The sequence below is a fragment of the Sciurus carolinensis genome, chromosome 4 (genome assembly GCF_902686445.1).
Source record: "Sciurus carolinensis chromosome 4, mSciCar1.2, whole genome shotgun sequence".
NCBI classification, from domain to species: Eukaryota; Metazoa; Chordata; class Mammalia; order Rodentia; family Sciuridae; genus Sciurus; species Sciurus carolinensis.
Window position 1 is genome coordinate 156,140,600 of NC_062216.1, and position 19,109 is coordinate 156,159,708.

General features: G+C 35.2%; 1 protein-coding gene across 2 annotated transcripts in view; it reads right to left on the reverse strand.

Moving 5' to 3' along the window:
• Positions 1-12,273: 12,273 nt before the first annotated feature.
• The window catches only part of Bltp3b (bridge-like lipid transfer protein family member 3B), a 99,529-nt gene continuing 92,693 nt past the window's right edge, over positions 12,274-19,109 (reverse strand). The window contains exons 20-21 of one of the 2 annotated variants that reach the window (XM_047548892.1): positions 16,004-16,188; positions 12,274-14,756 (exon numbers count right to left, since the gene is read on the reverse strand). In XM_047548892.1, coding sequence (XP_047404848.1) covers positions 14,637-14,756; positions 16,004-16,188 — 305 coding nt within the window. In that variant the 3' untranslated portion in view covers positions 12,274-14,636. The remainder of the gene's footprint in view (positions 14,757-16,003; positions 16,189-19,109) is intronic. The other variant, XM_047548893.1, reaches the window with a different exon arrangement.

Genomic DNA, 19,109 nt, shown 5'->3' on the forward strand with positions numbered 1-19,109 from the left:
ATCAGGGAAATGCAAACCAAAACTACACTGAGATATTTCAGTTAGAATGGCAATTATCAGAATACAAATAATAAATGTTGGAGAGAACATGAGGGAAAAAGTACACTCATATAATGTCGGTGGAACTGCAAGTTAGAACAATCACTCTGGAAAGCAGTACAGATTTCCCCCAAAACTATGAATAGAACCACAGTATGATTCAGCTATCCCATTCCTCAGTATTGACGCAAAAAAAAAAAAAAAAAAAAAAAAAAAAACCAAAACCTAAAAGCAACATCATAATAATGATATAGTCACATTGATGTTTATAGGCGTGTAATTCAGTTCTCTGGAATACTTTTGCCTTTATAATTCCAATGTTTTATATTGAAAATCTCTTATTTAACTGCAAAAAACAGTAAAACAGTGAAGAAAGAAATATGCTTATAATTCCTATTTTAATTCTGGTAGAAGAATTACAAAGCAAATATATTGAATTCAAACAACACACTAAATTGTCCCAACATCACAGGCATGATAAAAATATGAATCCAATAGCAGAGAGGGTTCTGCCTCACTTTTCCTGTGCAAATTGGAATTATAACAGATTCTAATATATTAACACTGTTGACAGTTTATTAAAGAATTGCATGTAACTTTTAAAAAAAAATAAATTGAAGAACTTCTATATATGTATTTTTTAGGTTTTAAATTATACCTGCCAAATAAATTCTATCACAGATCTTTCTTGTGTGCTTAGTGAAATTTTGTTCAATATATCCTTATACTTGTTCACTACGGTTATTTTATTATTTTTTTTTAAGTACTGGGGACTGAACCCAGGGGCACTTTGCCACTGAGCTATATCCCCAGGATTTGTCTGAAGACAGGATCTCGCTAAGTTGACCAGGGTGGCATTGAACTTGTGATCTTCTTGCTTCAGCCTCCTGAGTTACTGGGATTACAAGCTACTCCACTGTGCCCAGCCTATGATTACTTTTAAATGCTCCTTCTCTGACTTTACTATATATCTATTATAGATGAAGTGATTTTAAATATTGTGAAGGATGAACTTTTCATCATACTCCAATGAATTTATTTCACCCATATCCTTTGGGGATATTTCTGATCTTTCTCGTGTTCATTTTTGAAAATCTTGTTTATTCTTCATGATATGTGATTCAGCATTTTAAGTTTTTTGTCATTCAATCAAAATGCTTTGCTGAATTACTTCAAGTTTAAACACCACTCTATTCTCCTAGCTTTTATGTAATGCTCAAGTGCTTCTAAACAGTCAATGAATATAAGAATTGTATGAAATCTCACTTGCCAGAGTTTAAAATAATTTGTAAATAACAAATTGACTTTTGATTGAAGACACAAAGAACACTGAAAATAAAAACTAACTTATAAGTTATACAGCAATGACTTTTTATCTAAATAGTTTCAGAATTTTTAAAAACCCAGATTATTATTCTTGGTGATTATTCTTCCTAGCACCAAAATTTTATTGCATGTGTTTCATACTATATACTAAGCAGAAAAAAAGACATAAATGTGATTTCATATTTCTTAATATTCTCTAAAAATATTCAAATTCTCAAACATGCTACGACTACACAATAGTGTCTACAACACATATGCTGAATTTAAAATTAATTTCCCTTCAGGATACATTATATCTAATGGTTTATAAGAAACCATCATGTTTACATTTTTACATGTTAAAATTTTTGTACCTTTCAAAAAAGAGCGCAAGAACCAAAACAAAAATGGATCAAGTATAATGTCATGAAATTAAAAAAAAATTAGTGTTTTAGTGTTTCTATATACTAGATAATTCTAACTTTTGGTAATTAATGTATTTTAAAAGGAGAATTAAAACATAGTTCAAAATTTATTTTCTATACCACAGAACTCAATGTGCAAGCTAAAATGAGATTCTCTGCAATTTAAGAAATTAGATACAACTGAAATTAAATCTGAGTATCAATTAGTTTCCCAAAGAGAAACCATTTTAGACACTACTCTTTTGGCCTTCTTTCCATTTCATTTAGCAAATGGGACCAGCAGATCTCAATAGTCACAACACCATTTGTTATAATAAAAGCCAGATGACATTCTGGCACTGTAGCAGTACCACAAAATGATGAGCTTATTTTCCATTTATGACAACTCAACTAGAGGTTTAGATATTCCCAACCCTGAACACAGGATGAAAAATAGTCCCATTCCCTTTCTCTCTTTTCCCCTTTTGGACATAAAGTATTTCTCCCCTTTTAATAACTAAGAGCAATTACCTTTCTTCAATCAAAAAGGGAGAATACTGGGAAAATATCCTTAATATCTTATTCATTCATTTTATTCTTTTTATAGTATTTTTAAAAACATTTTTTAGTTGTTAATGGACCTTTACTCATTTTTTTTTATATATGGTGCTGAGAATTGGACCCAGTGCCTCACACAGGCTAGGCAAGTGCTCTACCACTGAGCCACAACCCCAGCCCTTCATTTTCTTCTTCTTTTTCTGTTTTCTGTTTTGTTATCAGAGATTGAACCTAGGGGTACTTTATATCCTTGGCCCTCTTAAAACAAAACAAAACAAATTTTTTTTTTTTTTTTTTTTAATTTTGAGACAGGGTCTTGCTAAGTTGTTTAGGCTGGCTTTGAACTTGCAATCCTCCTGCCTCAGACTCCCAAGCCTCTGGGATTACGGGTGTACACGACTGTGCTCAGCTATTTTATTCTTTCAGTAAGTTCATCGAGCAGCTACTATGTGAATAAGGTTTAACAATGACAAAAACAAAATTTCTGTTCTCATGGAGTTTACAAACTAGGTCTGAGACTAATCAAATACATATAAAATTACAAAGGCATTAAATGCTAGGGCTACATGATCATGAGAGAATGTGTAACAGCTGGTCTTACTCTGTGACAGAAACCAGACAAATAGAATTAACTAGGTAATGAGGAGGATACAGTACTTGAAGCCAAAGAAACAGTATGAACAAAAGTCCTATGATCAGTTCAATCCCAGCACTGCATTTAAAAAAAAAAAGAAAAAAGAAAAAAAGTCCATGATACAGTGCTTTAATTCTCACTCCAGATACTTAAATAAGGACAATGAAGATAAAAGAAAGTGAAACATAGTATAAAATGAGGCTAAGTGATAATGATACTAGTGTGTTTTAGGTGATGTGCCCACCAGTGTTATCTTTTCAAACATTAACTTATTACAAACAGAGAAACAACATGTATCCCATTTGTTTACAATAAAAAAAAAATTAACTTATTTAATGCTCAGAACTACTATACAAAGAGTGGTCTTAATATATGTTACTCAATAGCTCACATAAAATATTTTTTCATTAAAAAGCAATGAAAAGTCATTAAAATGTTTTAAGCTAGGAAAGAGAGTCGGGGTAGGTTAAGTGTCTTGATTAAAATTGCACTTTGAACAAAACAGAAATTCTGCTTGCAAGAGAGAGGGAATCCCAGGAGGGGCAGAGTATCTGCATAAAAACAGACACACAGTTCAATGGAATATAATAGCCCACAAATAAATTCATGCATGTATGATTAACCTATTTTCTAAAAAGATGCCAAGAACATACATACAACAGGGAAAAGATAGTCTCTTCAATAAATGGTGCTGGGAAAACTGGACATGCACAAACAGAAGAATGAAATTAAGTCCTCATCTCATACTATATACAAAAATCAACTCAAAATGCATGCGAGTCAGGGATAGTGGCACATGGCTGTAAACCTAGCTCCTCGGGAGGCTGAGGCAGAAGGAGCGCAAGTTCGAAGTCAGCCTCAGCAACTCAGTGAGAATTTCAGCAACTTGCAAAATCCTGTCTCAAAATAATAACTAAAAAGTGCTAGGGATGCAGCTCAGTGGTAAAGCACCCTGGGTTCAACTCCCGGAACAACAATGAAAAAAAGGAGGTTTCAAGATGGCGAACTAGAGGGTGGCTGCATTTCATGTTGCTCCAGGACGCAGGATTCAAAAGAGGAGATAGTGAGAGACTTGGGACCACTCAAAGCCGCCGGGTGAGTCTCTCCCGTTGGGGAGGCGTCCCGGATGGGGTGGTAGCCCCGGAACGCAGGGAATTTGTGAAGTGGAGTTGCTCGGCGAGACGCCCCTCCCCCCGCTGGAGTGGTAAACACGGACAACTGGGATCATCGTAGAGGAGGCGGCTCAGCACAGCGCTTGGACTCGGAGCAACCACTGGGGCTCCGGGCGGCTGCCTGAGGAGGAGCTGCGTGGCGAGCTGTTTGGACTCAGAACGACCACTTCTGAACACCGGGGGGCTGCCCGGAGGAAGAGGAGGAGCATGGCGGGTCGCTTGGTCTAGGAGTGACTGCATCAGAGCCACAGGCGGTTGCCAGAGGAGGAGGCGAGTGCTGAGTTGTTTGGACTCAAAGCGATCACTCCTGAACACCCGGGGGGCTACCCCGAGGAGGAGGAGGAACAGGGTGGGTCACTTGGACTCGGAGTGACTGCCTAGGGCTACGGGCGGTTGGCGGGAGGAGGAGACTCGAAGTGAGTTGCTTGGACTCCTAGTGACTGCGTCGGAAACCGGGTGGCTGTCCGGAGGAGGAGGTGTGTGGTGGGTCTCTGGGTCTTGGAGATATTGTACGGGGGGCTCCAGGTGGCGGCTCAGAGGAGGGGCCACATAGCCAGGCGATTAGGTGCAGAGCAGGGTCCCAGGAGCTAGGTGGCTTCTTGCTGGAAGAGCCGCACAGAGACACGCCTAGGGGCAGAGAGAAGTTTCCAGGACTGCGGGCAGATTCTCTGAGGAGAAGCAGACTAAGGAGACTCGTCTGTGAAGGGTGAGGCTCCCAGGCCCAGGAGGTAGGGCCGGGCCACTGGGAACGTTGCAGAGGAAGACAGCCCAGCCCAGGCGGTAGTTGTAGATTGAGGGGAACCTCTAGGAGGGGAACTGACCAGCGAGACCTCCCCACTGGGTGAGTCTTCCCTGCCGGGTGAGGTTTTCCCACAAGGACGGTAAAACCAGAGACACAGGCACAAACAGGCCTTGCCTCAGCCTGCAGCCTAGTTCCCCTTTGAATGACCATTGGTCAACAAGTGGAGGCACCTCTGCCCACTAGCAGGGAATATACCCCACCTGAGGGTCACCAACCCTAGAGAGGCAGCTTCCTTGTGGAGCACTGCATTATCAACTTCCTCCAAGTCTGCAGGCTACTGAAGGATAAGAGGGGATATACTAGCAATCTTCAGGGACATTATAAGTCAATAGAGGATATCTGCAATATCTTAGCAGTCCACTGATACCTGAACAATATGAGAAAACAAGGGAAGAAAATGCCCCAAACAAATCTAGATGTTACATCAATAAAATCCAACGACAGCATGGCAGAAGAAATGACAGAAAGGGAGTTCAGAATGTACATAATTAAAGCGATCAGGGAAGTAAACGATGAGATGAAAGAGCAAATGCAGGCATTGAATGATGAGATGAAAGAGCAAATGCAGGCATTGAATGATAGCACCAATCAACAGTTAAAAGAGCAAATTCAGGAAGCAAAAGAACATTTCAATAAAGAGTTAGAGATATTGAAAAAAAAACCAAACAGAAATCCTTGAAATGAAGGAAACAATAAACCAAATTAAGAACTCCATAGAAAGCACAACCAATAGGATAGAACACCTGGAAGACAGAACCTCAGATATTGAAGACAAAATATTTAACCTTGAAAACAAAGTTGAACAAACAGAGAAGATGGTAAGAAATCATGAACAGAATCTCCAAGAACTATGGGATATCATGAAAAGGCCAAATCTGAGAATTATTGGGATTGAGGAAGGCTTAGAGAAACAAACCAAAGGAATGAACAATCTATTCAATGAAATAATATCAGAAAATTTCCCAAATCTGAAGAATGAAATGGAAAATCAAGTTCAAGAGGCTTATAGGACTCCAAATACACAAAATTACAACAGACCCACACCAAGGCACATTATAATGAAAATACCGAACATACAAAATAAAGACAGAATTTTAAAGGCTGTGAGAGAAAAGAACCAAATTACATTCAGGGGGAAACCAATACGGATATCAGCAGATTTTTTCAATCCAGACCCTAAAAGCTAGAAGGGCCTGGAACAACATTTTTCAAGCTCTGAAAGAAAATGGATGCCAACCAAGAATCTTATACCCAGCAAAACTTACCTTCAAATTTGACGATGAAATAAAATCATTCCATGATAAACAAAAGCTAAAAGAATTTACAAAAAGAAAGCCAGCATTACAGAACATTCTCAGCAAAATATTCCATGAGGAAGAGATAAAACACAAAGAAGCAAATCAGCAAAGGGAGGAATTATCCTAAAGGAACTGTCAAATAAAGGAGGAACCAAGTTGTGTCAAAAAAAAAAAAAATAAATAAATGAAATTTTAAAAATGAACCAAATGACCGGGAATACAAATCATATCTCAATAATAACCCTGAATGTTAATGGCCTGAATTCATCAATCAAAAGACATAGACTGGCAGATTGGATTAAAAAGAAAGATCCAACAATATGTTGCCTGCAAGAGACTCACCTCATAGAAAGAGACACCCATAGACTAAAGGTGAAAGGATGGGGAAAAACATACCATGCACATGGACTCAGCAAAAAAGCTGGAGTATCCATCCTCATTTCAGATAATGTGGACTTCAAGCCAAAGTTAGTCAGAAGGGATAAAGAAGGACATTTCATACTGCTTAAGGGAAGCATAAATCAGCAAGATATAACAATCATAAACATCTATGCCCCAAACAGTGGCTCATCCATGTATGTCAAACAAATCCTTCTCAATTTTAGAAACCAAATAGACTGTAACACAATAATACTAGGTGATTTTAACACGCCTCTCTCCCCACTGGACAGATCTTCCAAACAAAAATTGAACAAAGAAACCATAGATCTCAATAACACAATCAATAATTTAGACTTAACAGACATTTATAGAATATACCATCCAACCAAGAGTGAATACACTTTCTTCTCAGCAGCACATGGATCCTTCTCTAAAATAGACCATATATTATGCCACAAAGCTAATGTTAGCAAATACAAGAAGATAGAGACACTACCTTGTATTCTATCAGATCATAATGGATTGAAGTTAGAAATAAATGAAAGAGTAAAAAACAGAAACTACTCCAACACCTGGAGATTAAACAATATGCTATTATATGATGAATGGATAACAGAAGATATTAGGAAGGAAATTAAAAAATTCTTAGAGGTAAATGAGAACAAAGAAACATCATATCAAAATCTCTGGGACACTATGAAAGCAGTACTTAGAGGAAAATTTATCTCATGGAGCGCATTTAATAAAAGAAGTAAAACTCAACAAATAAACAAGCTAACACTACAGCTCAAAGCCCTAGAAAAAGAAGAACAGATCAACACCAAAAGTAGTAGAAGACAGGAAATAGTTAAACTCAGAGCAGAAATCAACGAAATTGAAACAAAAGAAACAATACAAAATTGACAAAATAAATAGTTGTTTCTTCGAAAAAATAAACAAAATTGATAAACCTTTAGCCACACTAACAAAGAGAAGACGAGAGAAAACCCAAATTACTAAAATTCAGAATGAACAAGGAAATATCACAACAGACATGACTGAAATACAAAACATAATTAGAAGCTATTTTGAAAATCTATATTCCAACAAAATAGAAAATTTCAAAGACATCAACAGGTTTCTAGAGACATATGAATTGCCTAAACTGAACAAGGAGGACATACACAATTTAAATAGACCAATTTCAAGTAATGAAATAGAAGAAGTCATCAAAAGCCTACCAACAAAGAAAAGTCCAAGACCAGATGGGTTTTCAGCCGAGTTCTACAAAACCTTTAAAGAAGAGCTCATTCCAATACTTCTCAAAGTATTCCATAAAATAGAAGAGGAGAGAACCCTCCCAAACTCGTTCTATGAAGCCAATATCACCCTGATACCTAAACCAGACAGAGACACATCGAGGAAAGAAAATTTCAGACCAATATCCTTAATGAACATCGATGCAAAAATTCTCAACAAAATTTTAGCAAATTGCATACAAAAACATATTAAAAAGATAGTGCACCATGATCAACTGGGTTTCATCCCAGGGATGCAAGGTTGGTTCAACATCAGGAAATCAATAAATGTAATTCACCATATCAATAGACTTAAAGTCAAGAATCACATCATTATTTCAATAGATGCAGAAAAAGCATTCGATAAAATACAGCACCCCTTCATGCTCAAAACACTAGAAAAAATAGGGATAGTGGGAACATTCCTTAACATTGTAAAGGCCATCTACGCTAAGCCCATGGCTAATATCATTCTAAATGGTGAAAACTGAAAGCATTCCCCCTAAAAACTGGAACAAGGCAGGGATGCCCTCTTTCACCACTTCTTTTCAATATCGTACTTGAAACTCTAGCCAGAGCAATTAGACAGACCAAAGAAATTCAAGGGATACGAATAGGAAAAGAAGAATTCAAACTATCCGTATTTGCTGATGATATGATTATATACTTAGAGGAACCAGGAAATTCCACCAGAAAACTTTTAGATCTCGTAAGTGAATTCAGTAAAGTAGCGGGATATAAGATCAATGCACATAAATCTAAGGCATTTTTATACATAAGTGATGAATCTTCAGAAAGAGAAATTAGGAAAACTACCCCATTCACAATAGCATCGAAAAAAATAAAATACTTGGGAATCAATCTCACAAAAGAGGTGAAAGACCTCTACAATGAGAACTACAGAACACTAAAGAAAGAAATTCAAGAAAACCTCAGAAGATGGAAAGATCTCCCATGTTCTTGGATAGGAAGAATTAATACTGTCAAAATGGCCATACTACCAAAAGTGCTATACAGATTCAATGCAATTCCAATTAAAATCCCAATGATGTACCTTACAGAAATAGAGCAAGCAATTATGAAATTCATCTGGAAGAATAAAAAACCCAGAATATCTAAAGAAATCCTAAGTAGAATGAGTGAAGCAGGGGGTATCACAATACCCGATCTTCAACTCTACTACAAAGCAATAGTAACAAAAACGGCATGGTATTGGTACCAAAATAGAAAGGTGGATCAATGGTACAGAATAGAGGACACGGACACAAACCCAAATAAATACAATTTTCTCATACTAGACAAAGGGGCCAAAAATATGCAATGGAGAAAAGATAGCCTCTTCAACAAATGGTGCTGGGAGAATTGGAAATCCATATGCAACAGAATGAAACTAAACCCATATCTCTCACCATGCACGAAACTAAACTCAAAATGGATTAAGGACCTCGGAATCAGACCAGAGACAGTGCATCTTATAGAAGAAAAAGTAGGTCCAGATCTTCAACATGTCGGCTTAGGACTAGACTTCCTCAACAGGACTCCCATAGCACAAGAAATAAAAGCAAGAATCAATAACTGGGATAGATTCAAACTAAAAAGCTTTCTCTCAGCAAAGGAAACTATCAGCAATGCAAAAAAAGAGCCTACAGAGTAGGAGAAAATCTTTGCCAATCATACTTCAGATAGAGCACTAATCTCCAGAATCTATAAAGAACTCAAAAAACTCTACACCAAGAATGCAAATAAGCCAATCGACAAATGGGCTAAGGAAATGAATAGACACTTCACAGAAGAAGATGTACAAGCAATCAACAAACATATGGAAAATGTTCAACATCTCTAATAATAAGAGAAATGCAAATCAAAACCACCCTAAGATTCCATCTCACCCCAATTAGAATGGCGATTATCAAGAATACAAGCAACAATAGGTGTTGGCGAGGATGTGGGGAGAAAGGTACACTCATACATTGCTGGTGGGGTTGCAAATTAGTGCAGCCACTCTGGAAAGCAGTGTGGAGACTCCTTAGAAAACTTGGAATGGGACCACCATTTGACCCAGCTATCCCACTCCTTGGCCTATACCCAAAGGACTTAAAATCAGCATATTACAGAGATACAGCCACATCAATGTTCATAGCTGCTCAGTTCACAATAGCTAGATTGTGGAACCAACCTAGATGTCCTTCAATTGATGAATGGATAAAGAAACTGTGGTGTATATATATATATATATATATATATATATATATATATATATACACAATGGAATATTACTCAGCCATAAAGAATGATAAAATTATGGCATTTGCAGGCAAATGGATAAAATTGAAGAATATCATGCTAAGTGAGATAAGCCAATCTCAGAAAAACAAAGGACGAATGATATCGCTAATAAGTGGATGATGCCACAAAATGGAGGGTGGGAGGGGTTAGTGTTAGGGTTAGAGTTAGGGTTAGGGAGGGGGGCAAGAATGGAGGAAGGAAGGACTGTATAGAGGGAAAAGAGGGGTGGGAGGGGTGGGAGGGGTGGGAGGGGTGGGGGGGAAGGGAAAAAATAACTAAATGAATCAAACAGCATTACTCTATGTAAATTTATGATTACACAAATGGTATGCCTTTACGCCATGTACAAACAGAGAAACAACATGTATCCCATTTGTTTACAATAAAAAAAAAAAAAAAAAACAATGACAAAAGATCAGAAACTGTAAAAATACTAAAAAGAGAACAGGGAAATCCCAAGTCCTATGACATTAGTCCAGGCAAATGTTTTTTGAATACAATCCCCTAAGAGTACAGTGAGAAGAGCAAAAATTGGCAAATGGGACGATATCAAACTAAATTCTGCAAGCAAAGGAAACAATAGAGTGAAGAGACAACCTATTGAACAGAATATATTTTCAAACTGTATGTCAGATAAGGGGTTAATACCCAAAATATGTAAGAAAGTCAAACAATTTAACACAAGAAAATAAATAACCCAATTAAAAAACCGGCAGGTGACCTGAACTGACAGTTCTTAAAAAGATATGCAATGTCAAGAAAGATGAAAAATGCTCAGTTTCACTATATCATAAGGGGCAAGTCAATGAGAACATGACATATCAACTCAGACCTAATAGAATGGTTATTATTTTAAAAAGACCAAAAGACTAGTGTTGGTGAGAATGTGGAGAAAAGGCAATCCTTGTGTAGAAATGTAAACAAGTACAGCCATCATGAAAAAAGTATGATGGTTCCTGAAAAAAACGAAAAGTAGAAAGACCACATGATCTAGCAACATTACCACTCAACATACACCCAAAGAATGTTAGTGTTGAAAAAGTATCTGCAATCTCAGCTACATTGCCCAATATTCACAATAGCCAAGATGTGGAACTATCCAAGTGTCAACTAATGAATGGATAAAGAAGATGTGTATTAGAATATATACATTATATTATTCTACTCTATAATAGAATACTATTTGGCCTTAAACAAGAAAGATATCATCATTTGTGGTAACACGGATGAACCTGGAGAACATTATGCTTAGGGAAATAAGCCAAACACACAGAGTCAAATATTGCAAGATCTTATATTACAGGAAGAGTACAAAAAAAGTTGAACTCACAGGAAGAGAGAGTAATACAATGGTATCAAAGGCTACAAGAAAGAAGGCTGGAGAGATGTTTGTCAAACAAACAAAATTTCTGTTTGGAGGAATAAGTTCAGATCTGTGGTACTCCATGGTGACTACAGTTAAGAATAAAATGCCATATATTTGAAACTTGCTGCTGAGTGCGTACCTGTAATCCCAGCTATTGGGAAGGCTGAGGCAGGATGACCACAAGTTCCAGGACAGATCAGGCAACTTAATGAGACCCTGTCTCAATAAAAAATAAAAAGGGCGGGAGATAGAGCTCTGTGGTACAGTGCCCCTAAGTTCAATCCTCAGTACTGGATTGGGGAGAAAATTGCTAAAAGAGTAGATTTTAAGTATTTTTTTACCACCCCCAAGAAAGTACATGAGGTGATACATAGGTTAAAAGGCTTGATTTAACCATTCCACAATGTGCATATACATCAACACATCATGTTGGACACCATAAATACACACAATTTTTACTTATTCATTAAAAAAGTTTCCCCAGGGTTGGGTTGTGGCTCAGTGACAGAGCACTTGCCTAGCAATTTGTGAGGCCCTGGGTTTGATCCTCAGCACACATAAAAATAAAATAAAGGTACTGTGTTCACCTACAACTAAAATTTTTTTTAAAAAAGTTTCCCCAACAAAATAAATACAAATAAAAAGCAAAACACAATTACCATTTCTATTCCCCGATCATTAATATATGCCTGCTAGGGATTTAACCAAGGAAAATTTAAGGCTATGACAACTTTATCACCAATTTAGAGTCACTTAAAGAAAAAAATCTGGTAAGTTTGTAATAGGTTTATTATTGTATTTCTCACAGTGCTATATAGTTTGGGAATAGCTTAATAAAACAAAAACTGTCCCACTATCTTTTAATTAGTAACATATACACACAGGAACACATCAACACACGCATACTACTCAAAGTATTACCTCATTCTAAAAGGAAAACAGGTTAAGACAGCAATTCCTCTCCTTACCCTGTCCTCGCTGCAAATTAATGACTAAATTAAAGTAAAAGCATGTAACTGGGTTAAGTCAAAAGGCTGGGTTACTAAGCATGATTTTAGTCAACTCACTCATCCTTTCTGAGCATTAAGGTATTCCCCCACCCCAGACTTTCAACAATTAAATAATACCTACCTCTCAGGGTTTATTGTGGGAATTACAATGTGTTTGGACTTGTCTCGTGAATTTAAAACTCCATAAAGTAGCATTTCTCATAAATAAAAAAAAAATCCAACAAACCATATGGAAAGAAAGAGTATTATAGTCTCTGTTGTTTGTATGATTATCTTGGGAAGGCTACGTACATTTAAAAGGAATAAGAAAACCATTCAGTTTCTATAACATTAAGCAACTGTAATATACCACAGAAAAACTTAAGTTTATAAGAACAGGTCCATCCTAAGAAACACTATCATCTCATGAATCCTTCTTTTCCGTAAGAGAGACTGTTTTTGCTGAATACATATCTATAAATCAAAGGTTCATAAAGTATTTATAAGCTAAGGACATAAACTATGCATTTTAAATTTTTAACTAGATCTTTGCATTTAATCTAAGGCTATGATACAGTTTTAGATTAACATAGTTTAACATGATTGTTTAAATATTTTGAGGTATTAACAATTTAATTTGTTCTTGGCTCTATCCTTAGCTCCCCAAACAATGCCTGTATTTTAAAGTATTGTCAATGAAAATGAATGATACAGGAAAAAGAAAACCCTCTAGTTTACTATTTTCAATAAAACCTAAATCACTTCATTCAATATTAATGTAAATGAAATATGTGTTTCCTCCCAAGCACTCAGATACAGGTATGGCTAGATATACCAAACAAGCAAAGCACCAGAAAGTGTTGCAACATGGTTTAGAATTTTCAAGTTAAAGAAAGAATAGTCCAGTTGCTCCATTTCCTTTTATATATTTATGTTTAAGAATGTGAATTTTAAAATAGACACCATTTACTTTAATTCTATCAGAAATATATTTTAAATCTTCAAAAGCCTGTTTCTTAAATACTCATGTACTTTTATTCATAATGCATGATTGAGATTCTCTCATGTTGTTTTCAACCTTAATCCTTAGAAAATAGAATTCAAAATTTACTAATGACTATTATAGAAGACTGTATACATATATATAAATATATCACATAAGCATTAATCAAAACTAGCTTTATAAATTCATTACGTGTAAACACCCATCTGATACTACAAGAATGGTATGAAACTGTTTATGTTCATGAAAAGCAAATTCTCTGAAAATATTCGCCTCAAAGAGGAAAGATAAAAGAAATATTATAAATAGTATTAATTAAAATTTTTACAGTTACAAATGTTGCTCAATTTAGCAGGATAGTTAAATTACTTCTAAGAATAAATGCTTTAAGGAATGTACAAGTAATGCTTTTAAATCACATGGCCATATATTCTAATATTTGTGCTTTTTATTTTTACATTTGTACCATCTTTTTGTTGAAAATTATAGCTTCTACGTACACAATTTACCCATCATTTTTCACATCTTCAAGTTACTTACTTTATAAGTTCAGGAGGGTGAAGATTTTTCAGAGTTCTTAAACTTATTAATTATATAATTTATTAATTTGATTAGATATTTTACAGTAATTAAATAATTATAGACTTCAGTACATAATTTTAATAACATTTAAAATGTAAGCTCCTTTTATTTTACATTAGCCCTAAAAGCATCTGTTCTTTGTAAATAATAGTAAATTATTAACAAATAGTGAGAAATAAATTCAATCTGTGTGAACATGACAGGTTTTCATTTTTCTCTTTAAAAAATGGTTATGAGATATAACAATTAGGAAATGACATCTTCTTTTCATGAGGCATATAATTATTTTACAGTATGTGCTGACTTTCCTAGATTGTACCAGTTTAAATGAGGGTTAAACCCCCAAACACAGAACAATCAAAGATTGTAATACTCGTACCTAATACTTTCTAAACCGGCTTTGGAATAGTCACCACTTTACCACATTCCATTTCATTTAATTTTCATGAAAAGGAAGTCTTCCACTATTGGTAATATTCACATTATAAATATAATCTTCCCACTCCAGAACTGTAATTTAAGTTCTGAGAGCCACTCCTGTTATTCAACAGTCATCTTCTTTATATGATGAAGAAGTGCATCTTTTTCCAAGTGAGCCTCTGCAAGAGCCATTTTAGCTTTAGCCAGTTCCTGTTTAAGAGATTCATTCTCTTCCATGAGCTGAAATAATAAATTTGAAAAATAAGAGAATTTAATCATTTCCAGAAAATATACACTATTTTCTAGAGTATCAAAAGGTGTAATACTTGGGATAGTAAAAATATCCAGGGCTAGTCTGGGTCCAATAAAGTTAAAATTCCCTTGAGAAGTTATTTAGAAACACTTATCATAGCATTAAAAATGTCCCTAAGTTTTGACTCCATAATTCAAAACACTAAGTAACTTCTCATTTCCAAATTTAATAGTGATTTTGTTTCATTGTAATAGCCTTGGACCTCTCTATGGCTTTGGACACTGCTAACCTCCCCCTTTTCCTAAACACCTCTCCTTTTACAGTCTTTATGTTCCTGCTCTTTCATTCTTCTCTCTCAACCTATGCCCACTTCATCTTTTCTTCTTCATAAGAACACTTAAATTTTTATATTCTATTTACTTCATAGTTGGTCTCTTTTGTCATCTGAGTCACTCTCTTGGATGGTCTCATCTACTTCCACAGCTCTACTATCATAGACAGCCTGATCTAGAATAAACCTGTTTCCTGAGCTTCAGACTCATAATCTGAATGTTCCATTAGACGTTTTTTTCTAGATAGTCTTCCTTCCCATTTTAAAAATTAGGTCAAGTATTCTGTTGTCTTAACCCTCAGGAGGAGGATACAATAAAACTACGGGCTTTCTACATTTACACAGATACATGAACATATTTCAATTTCAAAGAGTTCTCAGACCTCAATTAGTCTTAGCTTAAAATTTCCTGCCTTACAAATAGAGAGATGTTGTTCCCTATATTTCCCTCAATCTGTGGTGCTTGACAGTATGCTATGACCACAGAACAAACTTGTCTTTCCCACCAGATTTTGAGTTCTTCAATAGATAGGAACAGTATACTGCTCAATTTTACATTCCTAGCTCAGAGGGATTATCCAATAAATCCTTGATGAACAGATGAATGAACTCATTCTGTGTCAACTAAAACTCTGCTGAACATTTTGTTTACTTACAATGGAAAAAAAAATTAAAAGCAATTTGAGTGTTAGCAAATGTTAAAAGGAAGATTCAGAAATGATAATATATCTGTGTCCCTATTACTCAGTCATTAAAATAAAAATGAAGCAGATGTAATATATAAACTGTTAAATAACAGGCACTCGATAAGTTTCATTTAAATAAGTAAACAATGTTAACTATTTAGTATATTAATAATTATTTTAATTGCTGAAACTGAATCCAAAATAGGGTTTCTATTACCTGTTCTCTAGTAAAGTTAAAGGTGCATTCAGGAAAGTTAACTGGCCAAGGAACCTCTGGGCTTGTCTGAGTAGCTTGGGTGACACTATGTTGTTTCTTCAGATCATACTTTCCACTGGTCAGCAACACTGAATCACTTTTGACATTTTCTTTCAAATCATTTCCAGTGTTAAGCAGATAAGAATCTGGTCAAACAAAATGCTCAGATAAAATTTCCAAATACTTGATGAATCTTTATAATTTCTACTGTAAAAAAAATAACTTGAGTCTATAAAAAAAATAAAATGAGTCTATGAGCTGGGGTTGTGGCTCAGTAGAAGAGCGCTTGCCTAGCATGTGTGAGGCACTGGGTTTGAACACCAGCACCACATAAAAATAATAAATAAGTAAAATAAAGTTACTGCGTTCATCTACAACTAAAAAAATTTTTTAAAATTAATCTATATATATACATCCCTATCAGTGTGAGGACATTAACGTGAAACAGAAAATAGGAAATAAAAAAACCAGTAAAACCAAAAGCTCATTCTTCAAAAAGATTTTTTTTTAAAAAAAGGATAAATTTTTAGTAAGGATGACCAAGAAAAAAAGAAATTATTAGAATCATCAAAAATAAAAAGGGGATATTCCTGCCAAACTTACAGAAACAAAAATGACAATAAAGAAATAATTGGCTAGCTAAGATGAAATCAGTTCCTAGGAAGATAGAAACTACTCAAATGGACTCAAGAAGGCAATGTGAATAGACATACAGCTGGCAAAGATATTCAATCACTATTTAAAAACTATCCACAAAGAACTGAGACCCAAATGACTTTACTGATAAATTCTTTATTTTCTTTTTTTGGGGGGGAGTGGTGGGGGGATACCAGGGATTGAACTCAGGGGGCATTTTACCACTGAACTACATCCCTAGCCTTTTTATTTTTTATTCTGAGACAGGGTCTCACTAAGTTGCTTAGGGCCTTGCTAAGTTGCTGAAGCTGGCTTTGAACTTGAAATCCTCCTGTCTCAGCCTCCCAAATGGCTGGGATTACAGGTATGCACCACTGTACCTGACGTTACTGGTAAATTCTTTTAAACATTTAAAAATAATACCAAGATGATTGTGGTCATACACATGTGTCCCAGCAACAAGGGAGGCTGAGGCTGGAGGATCACAAATTCAAGGCCAGCCTGGAAAACTCAGTGAGACCCCATCTCAAAATAAAATAAAAAGGGATAAAAGCTCAGTGATAGAGTGCTTACTTCGCATAAACAAGGACCTGATTTCAATTCTTAGTACTAAAAACAAACAAATAGCACCAAATCTTTATGAATTCTTCCAAAACAGAAGGGGAACACTTCAAACTCCTTCTATGAAGCCATTCTTACTATGATACTAAAGCCAAAGAATTTATAAAAAGAACTAAGACAAAAGTGCTTATGAATATGAATATGGACATTAAAATCCTTAACAAAATATTAGTGAGCTGAATCTAGCAACATATAAAAATAATTATATACCATGGCCAAGAGGGATTGATCCCAGAAGTGCAAGTTTGACCTAACATTAAAAAAAAATCAATTAATATAATGCATTAAGCCAAAAGAATTATAAAAAACAAAAGTTACATGAACATAATAATACATGCAGAAGCATCTGACAAAAACCTAACACCTTTTCATGATAAAAATACTCAGCAAAGTGGGAACAGAAAAATTCATCAATCTGAAAAATGGGTATCTACAAACACCCCATATAGTTAATATCATACTTAATGGTGAATAAACTGGATACCTTCTTTTCCAAAACCACAAACAAGACAAGGGTGTTTACTCTCATCACTTTAATACTGTCCTAGAGGCAACTAAGTAAGAAAAGGAAATAAAAGGTATCCATGATGGAAAGAAAGAAGTAAAATTATCTTTATTCAGAGATGACATGGTTTATGATTTTGTAAACAGAAAACGGCTATGGAATCAACTAAAAAAACTATTAGAATTAACAAACAAGTTCAGAAAGGTAGCAAGATACAAAAATCAATATACAAAATAAATTCTATTTCTATATACTTTATAATTAAGAACCTTAAAGTAAAATTAGAAAATAATTCCATTTAAGATCTGTTCAAAAAGAAAAAGCATCCCTACTACTGCCAAAAAAGGAAAAAAAAAAAAAAAAAAAGAATGTTTAGGCATAAATTTAACAAAAGTGCAAAACTCGTACTCTGAAAATACAAAACATGGTTGTACTATATTGAAAAAGATTAAAGATGATTTAAATACATGGAAAATTCTCCATGTACATGGATTAAAAGACCTTATTAGTAAGAAGGCAAAGCTCTCCAAATTGATCTATAGCTTTAACCTTATCACTATCAGAATCTGAGCTGGCTTTTTACAAAAATAATTATCAAGCTGATTCTAAAATTCATATGGAATTACAAATGACCCAGAAGAGTCAAAATGTGAAAAAGTACAGTAATGCTGAATGATTCACATGTCTCAAAGTTTACTCCAAAGTGAGCTGGTAATCAACACAGTGTGGTATTGTCATAAGGAGATGGATGTGTGTGTGTGTGTGTGTGTGTGTGTGTGTGTGTGTGTGTGTGTATAAAAGTAACAGACTTGAGCTAAATTTAAGAACCAGATCTTAGCTGGGCAAGGTGGTACACACCTATAATCCCAACAGCTCAGGAGGCTGAGGCAGGAGGATTGTGAGTTCAAAAGTGAGGTGCTAAGCAACTCAGTGAGACCCTGTCTCAAAATCAAATACAAAATAGGGCTGGGGATGTGGCTCAGTAGTTGAGTGCCCCTGAGTTCAATCCCTGGTACCGAAGAAAAAAGAAAAAGAGAGAGAGAGAGAGAGAGAGAGACCGACCCAGATCTTTAAAAAGGAAAAAAGGTAAATCTTCATAATCTCAGAACTGGCAACAGAGTCTAAGAAAGTACAAGCCAAGCAAAAAAAGCAACAAAAGAAAAAACAGATAAAATGAATTTCATTAAAATTAAAAACCTTTGTGCTTCAAAGAACTCCATAAAAAAAGTAGAGCTGGGTCAGCTGCAGTGGCACACACCTGTAATACCAGTTACTTGGGAGGCTAAGAAAGGATAATCAGAAGTT